Genomic DNA, 12,678 nt, shown 5'->3' on the forward strand with positions numbered 1-12,678 from the left:
CTAAGAAGCGGAAGGGGCGGGCGTCGGGGATGTCGAATGAGAGCTGGGAAGGGTGGCGGTTGGGAGGCATGGTAACTCCAGCTGGTGGCAAAGTTTGCGGATTGGAAGTATTTTGTGTCTGTGCGAAACACAGAGAGTAGACGGGAAGGTGGGAAGAGGGGAGTGAGTTGATCCCGCGGTATCAGGCTAGTATTTTACTCCTTAGTAGGGAGGGTGAATGAAATAAAGACCGAGCATAGTAGAACAAGCTAAAATAGAGTGAAGTAGGAAGCCCGGAGGTTGCAGCTTCATTCGCAATGTCCGATGATCCCAGCTCCTTGCCCTGGTCCATCATCAGGGAGGATTATGAACTCAAGGAGGTGATTGGTAAGTTATTTGCAATGCAGCTTTCTTTGTTCATTTTTTTTTTGTTTTTCGCAAGGTTGGAAAGGACATACTTAACGCAGGCAAGATGTGTGTGAATTGGGTGTAGTTGCAGCCAGTCGGAATAGGCCTCTGGTCACCGTGCAGAAATAATAAAACCCCTTGTTAAAAGGCTTGAAGCTGTTGTGTGTTTGCAGTTTTTGTTTTAGTCTGTTTTTAAAAATTTTTTTTTGAACCACAGTTCAGTTTTTGTTTTAGCAAAAGACTTAATAAAGAAATAGCTGACTGTACTTGAGGGAGAGGCCTACTGTATCTAGCCTTTCATGCGAATTTTTGTTTAATAATTTATTCTCCTGTCAATAGGAGACGAGTACAGTATGGTGGGGGTAATGTGGAGTAGGCCGATTTTTTAAATATACTATAGTTTTTATATTGAATTTTCAGTTCTTTTCTGTAAAAGAGGTCTGTCACGAACCAATCGCGAGCTTTGCGCATAGGAAGAATGAAATGCAGTGTTAAAAAATCTATAAATCGCATTTAACGAGACTCAATGCCACGTTATTAAATCAGCTGACTAACCCTTAAACAATTGTCTGCAAGTTAATGAACAAGCCATTTTGTGAAAATGAGGATGTATATTTTGCATGAGAGCGTGGAGCAATTAGTTTGACAAGATGTGGATTTTTATATCGCTTGTGAGGCTTTTATAAGGTTAGCTTTACGGGAGATCGCAAATATTCCAGCGTAGCTCATTTTTAATGTTCTGAATAGAGTTCAATTCGTCACTAATTTCATATAGAAATTTATGCCAATAGAAGGAAGTCTGTCTATCTTTTCAGTTCCAATAAGTGAGTTTTTAAAATTCAAAGTTGCAATTACTATAATGGTGTACAATGCAATAGTTCTTAACTGGAAAGGACGAGCAACGCTAATGCTTGTGTAACTTGGCCATGATTTCCCCAGTGATGTTTTGAAAATGTCAGGAGGAATGCAGATACCCTGAGGCAACTGGGGGTCATGTTTGGCACCTTGTGTTGATCTTGAATTTTGCGTTGGGGAAATAGACACTTTCTGTGGAAAGAACTACATTGCTGCTGGGATTACTGTTTGGACTGAGTTCATTTGTCTTTTGGGCTAGTGCTGGTCATGGATAGAGCTGAGAAGTGGGGAAGAGGATGGATGGAATACTCAAGAGGTGAGAAATTGCAGTATTATACTTTGTTTCCTGTTTGCCAATTTTCATGCTGTTAAGCAGTTAGATAAGTACCTAGAAATTGTAATCAAGTTGTATATTGTTTAGTTTTTAAATTGACAAGTTAGGTGACTCGTCACCAAGGTGGAGAGAAAAATAAAGTCAAGTCTTGATGCAAGATGTGCACAATAATTATGCATTTCACCATTTTTATAAAAATGGGGCAGCATAGTGTGTGAAACTTGCAGCTTCTAAGATGACCCCCATCCACCACCACAAATTAGTATTCTAAAATAGCACTTTATAGGCAGACTGTAATAGAATAAAACAAAACGTAAAAATATTTTTTCAGTAACTGTGCTTGGAATTATTCCTGTCTTTATACATTAGCTTTGTAATGTTTAAGTGGATAAAGGGTTATTTCCTACTGATTTGGACTGCACAAACTAGCTTTAATCCCTCTCCACTTTATATTGTAAGAGCGTATTTGGGGAAAGAGTTTGTTGAACTTGAACTCTGCCTCAACTAGTTTCTGTAGTTATTAGTTAGTGTGTCAAGACCAGTGCCTCCAGCAGTTGTACAGGGACTTGGTGAGACCACATCTGCAGAATTGTGGTTGTCTCCTCCTCTTGGGACTGGAATTGCAGTCAAAAATTAACAGACTGATCCCTGGGATGAGAGGATTGATGTAGGAAGAGAGTCTGGATTGGTTAGGACTCTGTTCACTGGAGTTTAGAAGAATGAGAAGGGATATCGTGGAAAGCTTTAAAATTCTAATAGGACTAGACCAGGTAAACACAGAAAAGATGTTCTTGATGATCAGGAAATCCAGAACCAGAAATCACAATTCCTAAGGATTTGGAGTCGACTTTATGACTAAGATGAAAAATTACTTCACCCAGATAGTATTTAGTCTGTGGAATTCTTTGCCACAGAAAGCAGTTGAGGTCAAAACATTGAATGTTTCTGAGGAGATCGATTTATGGTTATTCAGGCTAAAGGGATTAAAAGGTACAGGGATAAAGTGGGATCAGGCGGCTGAGTTGATTTGATAGATTGAAATGAAACAAATCTGCACTTTCAGAAGTCACTTTTTTAAACCAATTTAAGAGACAAATACACAGAAAATAGGAGAAGTGGCCAATCTGGCCTTTTGAGGATGCCCTGTCATGCAATATGATCAAAAAGCTAGATGGCCACTTTTCCTATTTTCCGTGTTTCTGTGTATTTGTCTCTTAAATTGGTTTTAAAAAATGACTTCTGAAAGTGCACTATTTGTTTCATTTCAGTCTATCAAGAAAGTTTTTGGGATAGGTAAAGTCCAGAGGAAGTGCCTTCCTATCGAACTCTTGATATTGAGGCAGTTCAGGTGGCATTGACATTTGGAGACTATTGGTACAGAATAACTGATATCAGGCGGTGGAGGATCTTGTCTTCTAGGAGAAATTATTCACCAAGTTCATTGGTTGTACTGTGTCTGGGAGAAATTCTGTGTTACCTAAATTTTTTTTTGATTCTGCACAGCACCCTGTAATGCTTTGTGGTGATTTTCTCTAGTGTACATCTACTCAACAGGTTTTACTTTGCTCTTTGCAATGGAATGCAAATTTAAATATACATGTTTTATTTTGTAAGTTTCAGATACTAAAATTGTTACTGATGTTATTGTCCTATACATGTAAGAACTATTTGCATCTCTTGCTGCTTCCAGCCAGATGACATATGTGACATATTGCATGATAAAAATGCCAATTAAGGTTTACCGCTGTTTTTCATAAATAGAATAATGAACACTTAAGTGAGTAACTGCAAGGCAGCAACCACATTCTGATTATTAGTTTGATGTTGACTAAAAAAAATTGAAGTAAAAGTTATGTGGCCATAATTGAAAGCAGTATCAACTTGCATTTAAATTCAAACTTGAATTTATATTTATCAGGTTTTTTAGAACATAAAAAGCAATTCACAAGCAGCTAATTGTTTGTAATAGTGATTATTTTAAGATGAATCCTGTGAGGAATCCTACTGGTGAAATGTTACTCCTACCTCCAGTCTCTTTCAGCCAGCTGGGTGGATTTTGAAGATTACGGCACTATTAAAAATGAGGTTTCCACATAACATATTGCTAATGCAGAATTGCCACCCTCTTTGCCAACTGAACAGTCAATGCTTTAGAAAAGTAATTGTCTGTAAAGATTTGCGGCATAATAAACCTGTTTCTCTCTCCACAGATGCTGTCTGACGTTTCTCCAGCATTTTCTGTTTTCACTTTAGTGAGCCTTTGGCTTGTAATCACTTTGGTTTGGATTTGTTGACAGATGGATGTTTGTTTCCTAATTTGATCACTGTCAGCAGCAACCACTTTATGAAAAGGTTCAGAAACAACAGCTTGCATTTCTCTAGCGTTAAATTTATATGTAACTAACTAAATAAAACTTCCTTTATTCTTTCCCAATAAAATGCTTTAACCTCAACCTTCAGGACCACTTGTTGCTACCCTTCTATGATACTTCTGTTGTATTTCTTTGTTTTCTCTCTTCCATTTTTGCCATTTGTGTACTTGTGTTAACTAACATGTTTAAGACTTGCAGTGGAAGAAAATAAAGGAACTTCTAACTTTTGTGCTAATTTTAGAGCTGGAAGCACTTACCTCTTGCCAATCATATTTTTTTAACTGATTTTATTTTAGTTTAGGTATATTAAGGTAATTCCATTTTGTCAGTGAAATACATATTTTTAAAGTTGTCATAATGGTGATCACCAAATTAAACAGGTAGTCTCATAACTAGTTTTTTTTAAAAGCAAGTTAAAACTTAACTACTTTATCTCAATTGGGGTTGGTGGTTAAGGTAGGTGCAGTTTAATGAAACACTTGAAACCTTGGAAGACACAAGGCCATGGGAAAGAGGGCAGTTGGGATTAGTTTTGGATTGTTGTAGTACTGAAATAGACTAGAAAATGTGCTGTCCAATGTAGTATAAATTTTGACTTGTTTATATCTAGTATAAATGCATGACATGACAAATGGATAGTTCTTTATAAATAACTGGTCCAAACACTCAATTGTGATGCTTATTTCCACTATAACTTTGAATCAACTCACTTGTGGAAGTATTTATAATTCTGTTAAACTCAAGTATGTGCTTATTTTTAAAAAGAAAGGCATCACTTGGCATCATGCCTGCATTGAGTTCCACTGAGTAATATTAGTCTCATGATTGCATTCCTTGTCAATACTGAATGTCCTTTTTGAAGCTTTTGATGCAGACCTAACTTCCTGAATATGATTTCCTAAAGCTTACAATGCTCGATATTTATAAGTGGTGTTAAATGGATCTATGGAACTATTGTTAGAATTTCTAAAACCAAGAGCCCTGTCGCTTGCTGGGTTTTGGCCTTTTAGTAATGGATTAGGTAGGCTAAATAAGGAGCTTAGTGTTTTGTTTGATATTTTGACCTTTTTCCTTCGTGTCTCTGGCACACTTTTAACACCTTGACCCTTTGTCTGTTTTAATTGATGAACTATCCAATGCAGAGAAAGCAAGGACTGCAGATGCTGGAGATCAGTTGAAGATTGTGGTGCTGGAAAAGCACAGCCGGTCAGGTAGCATCTGAGGAGCAGAAGAATTGACATTTTGGGTATAAGACCTTCACTAGGAACTATTCAATGCACTTGTTTATGATTCCAGGGATGTCTGTTTTGATCCATTCCAACTTAATTATGGAATCTCTTCAATAGAAACATGTTCTGCCACAATTTTTTCATTTTTTTGTTCTGATGGACAGAAGGAGGTCATTCAGCCCATGGTGTTTGAAAGCTCTTTCGGGAGATGGTTCAGTTAGTCCCATGACTTTGCCTTTTGTAAAAACATTGTGTAGAGTTTACTGTAGAAAAATAAGTTTTTTGCATTCTTTTCTATAACAATCCAGGTTGTCCTTTTGTAATAATTCCCAATTTCCTTTTGATTGGAATATGCTTCCATTACTCTTATGAGACAATTCATTTCCAGAAAAGAATGAAAGTAGTGCAGGAGGAAGCCATTCAACCCTTAAATCTGCAGTCTTATTCAGTAAGATCATGCCTGATCATTGGCCTCGGCTCTACCTTCCCATACTTTGCTATATCCCTTGGTTCTCCAACATCTAAATATCTCACTCCAACTGAAATGTCTCCAATTAATTAGGTTCCATAATTTTGAAGTGGAGAATTCTAGTCTCGAGTGAATATTTAATCCCTATTATTTCAATCCCAAACAACCTTTTGAGATTGTGACACATTCTGTACTCCTCAGTCAAAGGAAACACTGACATCTATTTAACAGGGTCATTTTAGTTGCACTCTATTGTATCATACAGTCTTGGAGATCTCCAACACGTACATGCCGACCAGCTTGTTTTCATAAAATCATACTATAAAGGAGTCCCTCTTCCCACCACTGTGTCCATAGCCTTGAATGGCTGACATTTCAAGAACTCATCCAAGTACCTTTTTTTTTAAAAAACAGGCTGTGAGGTTGCCCACCTTAACTACCTTTCCAGACAGTGCATTCCAGACACACTCCACTTCTGGATAAAAAATGTTTCCTCAAATCCCCTCAATCTCCTGCTTTTCACGTTAAAAGTACGCTCCCTTGTTATTGACTCTTCAACAAATGCGGACAACTGTCGTCTTCCTTTCTGATCCATGTCCCTTATTTTTTTCCACCTCTGTCAGGTCTGCTGCAATCTTCTCTGATCCAAAGAAAACAACTCAATTTGCATTATCTAGGAATAATTTATTGCTGTTGACTCACAACAGAAAAATTGTGGTCTTTTCTTTACTTCTAAGTGGGAGCACTGAAGATAGTTATGTAATATTCACTTGCCCACACTGCCGAAATCACTTTGCCACATAGTCATAGAGGTGTACAGCACAGAAACAGACGCTTCAGTCCAACTCGTCCATGCCAACCACTTATTCCAACCTAACCTAGTCTCACTTGCCAGCACCCAGCCCATATCCCTCCAAACCCTTCCTATTCATATACCTGTCCAAATGCCTTTCAAATGTTGCAATTATACGAGCCTCTACCACTTCTTCTGGCAGCTCATTCCATACACGTACTGTCCTCTGCATGAAAAAGTTGCCCCTTAGGTCTTTTTAAAAAAATATATATCTTTCCCCTGTCACCGTAAACCTATGCCCTCTAGTTCTGGACTCTCCCACCCCAGGGAAAATGCTGTCTGTTTATCCTATCCATGCCCTTCAGATTTTATAAACCTTTGTAAAGTTGTCCCTCGGCCTCCGACGCTCCAGGGCAAACAACCCCAGTCTATTCAACCTCTCCCCATAGCTCAAATCCTCCAACCATGGTAACATCCTTGTAAATCTTTTCTGACCATTTCAAGTTTCACAACATCCTTCCGATAGGAAGAAGACCAGAATTGTATGCAATATTCCAACAGTGGCCTAACCAATGTCCTGTACAGCCATAACATGAGCTCCCAACTCCTGTACGTAGGCTGCAGCAGTTCACAAGGTTGTTCATAGCATGTTTCTCAAGGGTTTAAAAAAAACTGATCTTGCTAGTGACACCAACTGCTTCAGTGAGACCATTGATTTGGTTAGAGTGCTGAGGGTTTTTCAGTTGCTGTCATCTCTTAGATCCTGATAGAGCCACAAGATTGGTACAATATAATCCCACAACTATGTCAAATATATCATTTTATCTTTGGATAGAATTTAACAATGTTTGCAAAGAAAAGCTGTACAGATACAGACATACTGGGTTTTGCCACAATGCAGTCTTAGTGTGGCATATTGAATGTCAATGATCAATTGGCTGTTTTGAATATACACTTATACAAACATTGCAAGTGAGTCTGATCTCAAATCTTTTTCTTTAAATACCATTGATTAGATAAAATATGATTGGATGTAATCTAAAGCTACTTTTGCTTTGTCCAATTATCAGAGGAGCACTCCCTCTGACACGTTGTTTCATTTTTTGCCCTAGCTATTGTATTATGCTGTGCATCCACTTCCTGGTGATGGTAGATTCATGCTGTTAGGCTATGCTTGGAAGATTTCCATCAACTTTAATTTTCATCTGCAACAATCAAATCCGAAATTTTTGCCAAAATTCAGGTCAGGCAGCATCTGTGGAGAGAGAGAATTAATGTTTTGGGTCTGGTGACTCTTAATTTTCATCTAGTTAGATCAAGAACCATTTTACTTCAGGTGTACAAAATGAAAGGATGGTACCTAACTCACCACATCACCAGGCTCAGTGCAATGAGGGTAAACATGCATCAAACCTATTTTGACCTCAGTTTAGACACATTCACTGTAAAAATGGCCCTTTGGATGTTGGTGTCACTGGTAACACTGTTTGCCTATTCCTGGTTGTCCTGGCTACTCTTGTTACAAATGAATGACTTCCCTTCGAGGTTACTTCAGATTCAACCGCATTAATTTTGGAATGGATTTATGTATAGACCAAACCAAAGTTATCAGGGAAAGGAATGATGTAGTGGTGATGTCACTAGACAAGCAATCTAGAAATGGGGGCATGGTTTTCAATCCACCATGGCCAATGGTAAAATTTGAATGCAGTTTAAAAAAAAATGGACCTAACTGTGACCCTGTCAATAATTGTAAGAAAAAATGTGGTTCACGAATGTCATTTTTTTAGGAAGAGAAAAAGTCATAGAAAATAGCCCTTTGGCCCATCAAGTCTGCACTGGTTTGAAAACAATGTACTATTGTTACAACATGGGGTAAACTCTCCTGCTTAATTTAAAACCAGCAACACAAAGATTTATCCTGTGCGGTAATTTGTGAAAATTTGCTAGACCAAGAACTAGTTAAAGTAAAAATTAACAACTTTATTTCTTACAGAAATAACAGAATAATTAACTAACAACTATTTATAAGTCCTTAGTCTAACCGATGTTTTACCTTCCCTTCTACAATACTAATCTGATAAAACTCCCAAATACGATTTACAAAACAAAACTACTTATCTCAAAACTAAGCAGCTTTTGTTTTCTCTGAATTCCGGTCTCTTTTTTTTTAGGGATTTCTGTTTCACAGGTTACTGATGGACAAAAGTACTTTTAAGAGAGCTTTTTTTTTCAGGCAGCCTTTTTACATGCTGGTAGCTTGGCAGTTCTCCTCTCAACTGTTCAATTATCCCGGTTATATAACCCAAAACACTGGATTATGCCATTGTTTTTTAAGATTGTTAATATGTTGAAATCAAACTGGATTGGAGTTAGGTATTTTTCAGGGTATAATTTAAACTGGCCAAATTTGAATCTGTTTTGTTGTTTCCACGCAACCAGCTACTCTGGTAGCTGGAGCAAATGTTAAAAGATTTTGAAAAGTTTGGTGTAGCTAAAACTGGTTTGGTGATTTAATATGGCTTTCAAATGGTCAAATGCCTCCTGGCATTGTTCTGTCCACCAAAACTTTGTGTTCTTCTTCAACAAATCAGTTAACAGTACTATTACACTGCTGAAGTTTGGAACAAACTTTCGATAGAATCCGCTGAGTCCTAAGAATTGATGCACCTCTTTGAAGTTGGTCATGAAAATTACTCGATGGCCTTTGTCTTTGCGTATTGATGGGTCATCCTTCCATCACCGATGTTATGTCCCAAAAACGTCACCTCTGCTTTCACAAATTGTTTTGTTTAAGAATATCACCAGTTTTCTTCTCATAGTTGAAAGAGCTCTGCCAACTGTACCATGTGATCTTTCCAGGGTTTAATAAAGATCACTATGTTGTCCAAATAGACTACACAATTTGTTAATCCAGCCTCAGACTCTCCTCTTGGGTGTTTGAAACTTGGTGGATGTGTTCTTCATTCCAAAGGGCATTGCTTTAAACTGATATAGCCTATTTGGGGTTACAAATGCAGAAATTTCTTTCACCATCACTGATAAAGGCGCCTGCCGGTAACCATGCGTTAAGTCCAACTTGGTGGTGGAACTGGCTTGTCCGACTTTCTCAATACAGTCCTCCAATCTAGGAATTGGATACGAGTCCGATTTTGTTATGTCATAGACCTTCCCTTAATCCACACAGAATAGTCTACTCTCCTCTGGTTTGGGAACTAAGACAGTCGGTGAACTCAACTCGCTTTGGCTTGGTTCGATGTCCTCAGAGCATGACCTCCATCTCCATCTGGACTGTGTGGCTTTGAAAGGATTAAGCCTGTAGGGAATACTGCTTTGGTTAAACCACACCCTATGTCTACTTCATGTACAATAGCATTAGTCCTCCCCATCTGATTCTTACATATGTCTTTATACTGCAGTGAGAAATCTTTCAACTGCGTTCTATGCTCCTAAAACAGCTTGCTAATCTATCCTTCATTTTTTAATCTGTTCTGAGGAACCTCAAAATGCATATCATCTAGATTTGATTCCTCACTCTGTAAGGCAGTAACTGATGCCTGTTTTTCCAGTTATTTTTCTCTATAATATGGTTTCAGCATGTTCACATGACATACTCAGTACCTTTTTTTTTCTATCTGGCATCTTTACTAGATAGTTCATCTGACTCAACTTTTTCCTCAATTTGATAGGGATCACTAAACCTGGCTTTCAAGGGATCTCCTATCACTGGTAACAGTACTAATGCGTCATCCCCTCAAGAAAACATCAGTCTCAGCTTTTATCTGCCACTTGCTTCATTGAATACTGTGCCCTCTTTAGGTGTTGGTTAGCTAACTCATCTACTTGGTTTAATCTCTCCCTCACATCTGATACATAATCTAAGTGTGAGATCTCTGACTTTGACTTTGGTCCTGTCAATTTTTCTTTAGTTAATTTCAAAGAGCCTCTCACTTCATGCCCGAATATTAACTCTAAGCGAGTGAACTGAGTTGATTCATTTGGGACATTTGAGATACCTTTATCTCAATCATTCAGGTAATCCTGACACTATGCTTTCAACATGGTCTTCAAGGTCTAATGCCACTTTTCTAAAGCTCCTTGGGATTCAGGATGATGCGCATTGGATTTAAAGTGTTGTTCACCTAAGCTACCCGTAACCACCTCAAACAGCCTAGCAATAAAATTTGACCCTTGGTCTGTCTGCATCTCTCTGGGTAGCCCATACTGTGTGAAGGAAGCTACTAACTCCTCTACTACCCTTTTTGCCTTGGTACTCATAATAGAATTGTCTCTGGAAATCTGGTAGACACATCCATTATGGTTAATAAGTACTGGTTCCCACTTTGAGTAGGTCTCTTCCAGAGAACTAAATCAGTTATAATCCATGTGAAAGGTTCTTTTAAAAGTGGGAATTGGCAACAAAGGTGCTGGTTTTATTACCACTGTGGCTTACCTAGCATTTGGCATGTATGACATGTACAGCAAAAATTAACCACATCCTTGTGCATTCCAGGCCAATAAAAATGTTTTTGTACTTTGGCCTGAGTCTTTCATACCCCAAGGTGACCTCTTACAGGTAGTTCATGTGCTACCCATAACAGCACCTGTCTGTATGCTACCAGCAACATAATCTGGTGCACTTCTGCTCATTTCTCCCCTGCACTAAGCTGCTGTGGCCTCCATATCTGCTTTAGGATTCTATCTTTCAAATAATAACCCTCCAGAATATTCTGTCTCCTTTTCAGAGTACACATCCACATATATATCTTGTGATGTCTTGTCTTGCTGTTGCAAGTCTCTTAGCCTTTCAGGACTGAACACTTCTGTCTGACTCTCAACTTGTTCAGGTTTTTTCTGCACCAATATGTAAACAGTGTATCCACTAACTGAACCTCCACTCCATCATCTTCCTCTTTTACTTTTCACTTTGTGCTGTGACTTATTATAGTGGGATCTGGTTACCACACATTCTGGGAAAATACCAGGATATTTCTGTTTTAAACTCCTCAGTTTCTTGGTCTTCCTTGGGTTTCTGCACAACAAGGGGTGTCACCTTGGATCCAGCCAAATCATTCCCAATAACAAATTGAATTCCTGGAATCGACACTCTGTCAATCACTCCCACTGTAACTTTCGTAGTCTTGAGTTTGCACTCCAACCTGATCTTACATAGGGGAATGCTAAATTACCACACTCTTGGCAACCGATCAGAAAGAGTGCATATTCGTTCATCCCTTACTATCAGCGACTGGTTAGATCCATATTTCTGAAAATTTATAACTACTTGTCGTTGTCCTCCACCACCATTCTTTCTGAGTAAACTTTACCAACAGAGACAAATTTTTGTAGAGATCAGGTACTAACTCCATACCCAGCTGCTGCCTAGGCTGTGCAGTCCCCTGCAGCTCCTTGGCTCCTCTTGGGGTCTCCTTTACTGCCTTCACTAATGCCACTTGCTTCGCTTCTTTTACCATATCTTTCCCACTGTGCCTTCCTTTAATGACCAACACTGTGACTTTACGTGTCCCACCTTACCACAGTGGAAACACCTGAGAACTTTCACCTCTTCCACCCTCTTGGGCTTTTTTTTTATCTTGTGGTACATTCTTACCAGTGCTTTCTATTCTTGATTTCATAGTGTAGGATCTCCCCTTCTCCCAACTTCCAATTCTCAGTGCAATTCTGGATGGAACCTTGTCATATGCACCAGCATGTACTCACCTGCTAATTCTGCTGCCTTTCTCACTTCCTGAACTTTCTGTTCCTCCACATGAATTCTTACCATCTCTGAAAGTGAGTTTTTAAACTCCTCCAGTAGGATAATCTCGCTTAGAAACTCAAGTTCCTATCTATTTTCAAAGCATGCACCCATTGATCAAATCACGTTTGTTTGTTTGTTTAATTCTTTTGAACTCAGCATAAGTCTGACCTGGTTCCTCCTTTTGTGTTTCTGAACCACTAGGTAAAAGCAATGACTGCAGATGCTGGCTGTTTCTGAACCACTGTCTACATGCTTCTGGTACCAGTTCATAAGCACTTAAAATAGCATGTTTAACCTCTTCATAATCTCTTAACACCATCTGACAGTGTGGCAAATACCTCACTAGCTCTGCCTACCGGTTTAAACTCAACTAACGTTACCCATAAATCCTCAGACCATTCAATCTGCCTAGCCAATTTTTCAAATGAAAGAAGGCTTCAACATCATTCTCTTCAAAATATGGAAGAATTTTGACCTT

At 38.6% G+C, this 12,678-nt stretch overlaps 1 protein-coding gene across 2 annotated transcripts in view; it reads left to right on the forward strand.

Moving 5' to 3' along the window:
* The first annotated feature begins 47 nt into the window (after positions 1-47).
* oxsr1b (oxidative stress responsive kinase 1b) overlaps positions 48-12,678 on the forward strand; it is a 178,743-nt gene continuing 166,112 nt past the window's right edge. Inside the window, exon 1 of one of the 2 annotated variants that reach the window (XM_072570027.1) lies at positions 48-366. In XM_072570027.1, coding sequence (XP_072426128.1) covers positions 297-366 — 70 coding nt within the window. In that variant the 5' untranslated portion in view covers positions 48-296. The remainder of the gene's footprint in view (positions 367-12,678) is intronic. The other variant, XM_072570026.1, reaches the window with a different exon arrangement.

Source organism: Chiloscyllium punctatum, chromosome 5, assembly GCF_047496795.1.
Source record: "Chiloscyllium punctatum isolate Juve2018m chromosome 5, sChiPun1.3, whole genome shotgun sequence".
In the NCBI taxonomy this organism is placed as follows: Eukaryota; Metazoa; Chordata; class Chondrichthyes; order Orectolobiformes; family Hemiscylliidae; genus Chiloscyllium; species Chiloscyllium punctatum.